The sequence below is a fragment of the Gymnodraco acuticeps genome, unplaced genomic scaffold (genome assembly GCF_902827175.1).
Source record: "Gymnodraco acuticeps unplaced genomic scaffold, fGymAcu1.1, whole genome shotgun sequence".
Lineage (NCBI taxonomy): Eukaryota > Metazoa > Chordata > Actinopteri > Perciformes > Bathydraconidae > Gymnodraco > Gymnodraco acuticeps.
The window spans coordinates 75,762-82,137 of record NW_022990475.1 but is presented as its reverse complement, the minus strand read 5'-3'; the positions used below and the strand labels follow the sequence as shown (position 1 = coordinate 82,137).

At 39.5% G+C, this 6,376-nt stretch overlaps 1 protein-coding gene across 1 annotated transcript; it reads left to right on the top strand.

The window, feature by feature from the left end:
- Positions 1–406: 406 nt before the first annotated feature.
- On the top strand, positions 407–1,640 carry LOC117552647 (gastrula zinc finger protein XlCGF8.2DB-like; the record flags this gene model as incomplete). Its single annotated transcript, XM_034226222.1, has 1 exon — positions 407–1,640. A coding segment is annotated over one exon (528 nt), but the record flags the coding sequence as incomplete, so codon positions are not given.
- Between the last annotated feature and the right edge of the window lie 4,736 nt (positions 1,641–6,376).

Here is a 6,376-nt window from a genome sequence, read left to right as displayed (position 1 = left end):
CAGGATCAGTCAGCAGGGAGAGCAGCTTCAGGAGCTGGAGGAGGCTGATATCACCAAGTCCACTTTCACTCCTGACCCTGTGAAGAGTGAAGATGATAAAGAGAAACCTCAGTCCTCACGGCCTCATCAAAGACAAACTCAACACATGGAAACAGAAGCTGATGGAGATGACTGTCGAGGACCAGAACCAGCCAGGAACTCAGATCCAGAGAGCAGTTTACAACCAAAGACTGAGGACGACACTGAAGAGTCTTCTGAACCTGACACTGGAGACTCTTCTGAACCTGACACTGAAGACTCTTCTGAACCTGACACTGAAGACAGTGCTGATTGGAAAGAGACCAGAGAACCTGCTTCAGGCTCAAACTCACTGAAAAATAGACATGAATCTGTCAGTGATCCACAACGTAGTGCTGAAAATAAAACATTCAGCTGCTCAGTCTGTAAGAAAGCTTTTTCAAATAATGGAAATTTAAAGGCACACATGAGAATCCACACAGGAGAGAACATCTTTAGCTGCTCAGTCTGTACCAAACCTTTTACAAATAATGGAATTTTAAAGGAACACATGAGAATCCACACAGGAGAGAAACCCTTTAGCTGCTCAGTCTGTACCAAACCTTTTACACATAATGGAAGTTTAAAGGAACACATGAGAATCCACACAGGAGAGAAACCCTTTAGCTGCTCAGTTTGTACCACATATTTTGTGCATAGAGGAAGTTTAAAGGAACACATGGGAGTCCACACAGGAGAGAAACCATTCAGCTGCTCAGTCTGTAACAAATCTTTTGTGCATAGAGGAAGTTTAAAGGAACACATGAGAGTCCACACAGGAGAGAAACCATTCAGCTGCTCAGTCTGTAAGAAATATTTTGCAAGGAAAAGATGTGTAAAACGACACATGAGAGTCCACACAGGAGAGGAAAAATAGAGCTGCAATGTTTGTGACAAAATATTTAAATGGCGTAATCGTTTCAAAAGACACAAGTGTGTTGGTCGGCAGATGCTTCTGTAACTGTAAGGGAATACATTTGTATGGTTTGTATCCTGATGACCTAATGCTGTTACATGTAATACTTTACTCCCTAAGCCTGATTTCACCCACCTGCAAACGATTCGCTAATAATCACATATGTTCATTTCTTTGACACCTTGACTCGACTATTTCTTGTTTAATAATCGTTACATCTCCTCAGGACCAAGTTCCCGTGTCCTGCCTTTCACCTGCTGATCATCGACTGCTCATTTAAGGTGGACTGACCTTTACAAGGGACCAGCTAGTCTTAGTGTCTTAATGTAAACGTTTTGTAAAGTGATGCTAGACCAAAAACGTGTTGTTGGGTTGTGTGCTCTCTGCAGGACGGTGTCTGTACTCAAAGATTGTTTATGAAATGAGAGCTTCACTCTATTTTTGTTGTCTAAACAATGCCAACAGTGCAATACGTCTTATTTCCATCAGATGGCATAAATGTTACATCATCCAGTTCAACTGTCATCCACATATTAATGATTCAAAACAGCAATGTGTAAGATAGGGCTAGTAATTGACTATTTCAACAGAATGTGAAGAGGTTACAGTCTTGAGGCCATGTCCAATATGTTTATGTTTTGTTTGGTTAAATCTACTGAAATGAGCATTCAATGACTAAATTATTCTTAATTACTCTCATTACATCATGGGTTTGCATTGCAATATTAGAACGCATTAAACCCAACTTTATTTCTTCCAAGTTGCGGGTGTTCATTGTTTAGTAGTCCGCTGTGTTTCATCCAAGCTTCCACTTCGTGCTCCGATAATGTATCTGTTGTATGCTTTACCTGCTCCAGTAACAAAAGTGTAATTCACTGGACAGAGACAAGAGATAGTGGATGAATCCCGAAAAGAACCAGAAGATAGTCCGTATAGAGCCTTTAGGTTCTGAAAATGATCAGGGACAGAGCTAGAAAAAAACTCCAAAGAGCTGAATAGAGCTAGAAGATAGCCAGTACAAAGCCAAGAAAGACCCAGTAGAAAGACAGGAAGGAGCCAAAAGAGTTTGTATTTTTTAATATTCAAGCTCTTCTCTTAAGATATTAGAACTTCCTATCTCAACATGTATCCTTTTATTCCAATGAAAAAAAACCTTACATTTTTGCTGCCTATTGTTGAGATTGTTTCACAGCTTTTTCTTAAATATTTAGACTTGTTTCTTTACATATTGATTACATAGGATGAACAGCACGATCCACTTCTGCCCAAATCGGCTCAAAATGCATGCAAACATCTCGCTGTATCTATACTGCTGCAGTTGTATTGTTCTGGATTCATAGTGAAGTATATTAGATGTTCTGCACTCTTATTGTTATGTATTTAATATAAAGTGAAATACCCATAAAGTCAGAAAAGAAAAGAGACTCACTTAAGGAAAGAGGTTCTGAACCAGTGAGAGTTCTTCATTTGCACATAAACATGGTCAAATATATAAAGGGGACATATCATGCTATATTTGAACATTATATTGTAGGGCCATACCTATATAAAATATATAATTATAGGTTTTTTTTCAAAATACAAAACAGATCCTGCATTTTAGCCATGCCTCATTTCGCTCTATTTGCTCTTTCCAGTGCTGTTTTTGCAGGGGGATGATTCTGTGAGCTGTAGCAGACCACGCCCCCCTGAAGGAGAGGGGAGCGTGCTTTGAGATCAGCTGCTGGGCTGTCAGAAGAGGGGGAGAAAAAGAGATCTCCGTCCTCCGTGTTTTATTCTTATAGAAGTAAGAAGAGAAGTAACGGGGCAGAAACCCTCCTTTTTACTCAGCGGTCCAGACATAGACGTCAAACGGCGACACATATTCAGTTGCCAGTTACTTTGGCATTAGGGCAGGGATATCTAGATACTTTCCAAGGTTTGACATAATGAATTGTGCTACTTTTAAAGCAAGCAACAATGTTTTCAAATCTGTAATCAAAAAGCTCCTCAAAAACGCTATCGAAGCAGTTCCTGCCGTTGCTACGTTAATTCAAACAGTAACAACGGACTATTTTTCTTAGCGGATGCATGTCAATTTAAATCAATACTGTAGAGGAAACTTCTGTGTAGCTATGCAGTGGGAGTCAGCTAGCTGACATTAACGTTACACATTACACTCGTGTTACTCACTGAAACCTTGTAAAGCCGGTCCCGCATGAAACCGACTAACTCCCCTTTTGTGTATGTACAGTTCTCAACATGGCCAGACTTGTAGTGATTTTCACCTCTTTTAGCTTCATTCTGAAAGAAAGAGGTGAAACGTGACGGCCATCTTAGTGTTGGTGACGTATGCACAGTGGCGACTGGTCATTCGGGGCAGGTGGGGCACAGCCCCACCTAGTGTCAGCAGAAAGTATTAAAAGTAATGATTACAAAAAAATGCAAAAAATAAATTAAAAAATATATAAAATATATTTTAAGATCATGTTTATTCATCTGATTCGTCTGTACATTTCTGTTTTAGTCTATGTTCTTCTAATTAGTGTCTACAGTGTGTGCCTATTGAGCTGTTTTAAGCCATGTGGGACAAAACCCGATCATGCCCCTCCCTCTCCCTGTTTAAGTCAATGGTGACTGTAAAAACTACACTGCGCATGCTCAGAGTATTGTCCTATTTAATGTGTGTGGCAAAAAAATAATGACCATAGGGGCATAGTGCTGCCATCCCCACCATACGTCATCTCACATCATTCAGAGCTGATTGGCTGTAAGTACGTGTGCCGCGAAAAGTGTGGTGTGTGAAGAGGAGACGAGAGAGCTGCAGTGAGGCGTCCTAAAACCAGGAAATAAACTGCGCATGGCTTCCCTCCACAAAAAAGCAATGATATTTCTCCATAGGATTTTAGAAAATAGCTCAAAATAAGATCTGTGGGAAACAAACCTGTTAGATAAATGCACGTTTTGTTCAGCCGGATAATATCCACATGTCTACCCTACTTTTATAATTTTCGAATCATAAATCTATTGATTAGATTAGATTTATGATAGACTTTTGAAACTACAAGAACATAAGGAGGACTTTTACAAAAAAGTAATAGAGATTTTTGTCCAGAAGGATAGACAAATGGACTTCATCTTCATGTCAAGGTAAGACTGCAATTTGATTGAAAATGGGATCTTACTGAGAGAGAACAATTCAATATTTAAATGATACAATTACATTTTTTGGGTATCCTTTTGTTGAACTGTCTGTTTAAAATTAATTGAAGCATCAGACAAAAAAAGCTTTTGAAAATAATATGATATTTTGATTTAGGTCAAAATATAATATTTGTAAACCTGAAGAGTCAGAGCCTCACCAGCCATGAACCTCAGAAGCTTATATATAGACATCTAAGTTTTTTGTGCCCCACCACTTTTGTACATATAAAAACGCCACTGCGTATGCAAGACCAGAGTTGTAGTTCATTGAGCGCTTCACACAAACAAATGTGTTACTTCACAGTTTTACGGCACATTTTTATTTTTTGACTTGCAAAATTATCTTTTAAATTGACAAACATCATATGTGTAATTCGTTCCACAATTCAAACGGGATCAAAAGATAATCTTTCTCTCTCCATTGACTTCAATGCATACTTTTTCCAAAATAAGGTCCCATGGAGGTCCCCCGGAAGGGGAGGGACTTCGCCACTCTATAAGCGGGATAATAACACCTTCATGCCGACCTAGATCCCTCCGCTTCGCGTCGGGCTCCTGATCAGCCTGTCGGTGTTATTTTCTCCATAATGACCGCGTCACTGTACATTATCCCTTACATATAATAATAATATATTTTATTTATAAGCGCACTTTTCATTTGCGTAAACAAAACTCAAAGTGCTACAAAATTAAAAAGGGTGAAACAATACAATACACAATACATATGATTATATAGAGTCATTATTCATTTGTTTTAAAGCAGGAGGCACAAACTCTTGCCTTGGGGAGGGAGAAAAAGAGCCACAGCGGAGAATAAACAGAAGGGCAACCATGGCAACCATGAGCAAGAAGTCTTCTTCGCTGCTTTTGTGGCAGACTACAGCGCCACTTACAGGCCTGGCATATGTACTACAGGGTCTCCAGTTCTTTCGAGCGGCAATGGCCGGCAGTGGCCCAACCTCTCATTCCCCTGATAGGTGAATAATTGACCACTAAGCGGAGCACCCCTTTTGTGACGTAGAAAATAATTCAAATCTGGATCAGTCTGTATCAGATCCGTTACAGCCCCTTTTTTTTTAGAGATTTGGGTATAGAGGAAAAGAGAGAGGGTTGTATTTTCTGACACTTGGTGAGTTCCCTGACACACCGGAGAGACACTTATTCATGTATAAAAAGACGTACAAGAGTGCATTTTGCATGAAAGGTTCCCTTTAAAGTTGTGACCAGATTGTGTCGCCCTAATCCGTGTATCCACGGTCCATTTGTTTTTCTTTATTACACAAGTAAGTGGAAGAGCGTATGAGAGACCTTTTCGTTTTTGTTTTTTACCTTACTAAATGGTCTAATGGTCATTGGAGCGAGGGGCGGGGCGAAACTCGCAAAAGTGATTTCAAAACAAAAGCACTCGTTTGCTTGGAACGGTGATATTATATACAAGGGGAAACAAGGTGAATATTGCAATCACAACAAAAACGGCCAAGACACATATTGAGCCCAGAAAATGAATGTTATTATAGCTTTTAGTTACTAGTTAGATATAGATTATTAGATAATTCAAAACATAAATCAATTATTAAAAACACATTGACAGATATTTATAGTTTAAGATATCCAGCAGCAGGACATCAAGTTATTCAAGTTAGCTCTACATTTTCTAACTGTGATAAAGCACATCAATAATCATTATAGTAACACAATGCAATTCTGAAAAGAGCCATTATGCATAAGGAGTACTTTTACTGTTGGTACTTTAAGTATAGTTTGATGCCAATGCTTTTGTACTTTTAACAGAGTATTTTTACCCTGTAGTATTTCTACTTTTACTTTAGTAGAATATCTGAGTACTTCTTACACCACTGCTACCATGAATGTGGAGCTGTGTGCTACAAAAGCCTCAAATGTAAAGCAAGTTGTAAGCGAGGCTCCATTTGTAAATGAGGAAACAGTTCAGAGTGTCAGCGCTGCTCCTCCTCCTGGAATGAGTCAGAGTTTGATGAGCCCTCCCTCTTCTTCCTGCTCTCAGACACAGCCAGCTCCACTCTGTATTTCCTGGCTCCTCCCCTTTAGATCCACACTGAGAAGGATGGGTGTAACCAACATGTGGGTAAAGTACAAGAGCTGATAGGCCACATTCACTGCACACACACATCCTGTTCAGATCACAGCTCACATAGTTTCAGGTTTCAGGAAGTGAAACTCAGACACTCGCTGCCACTGAGA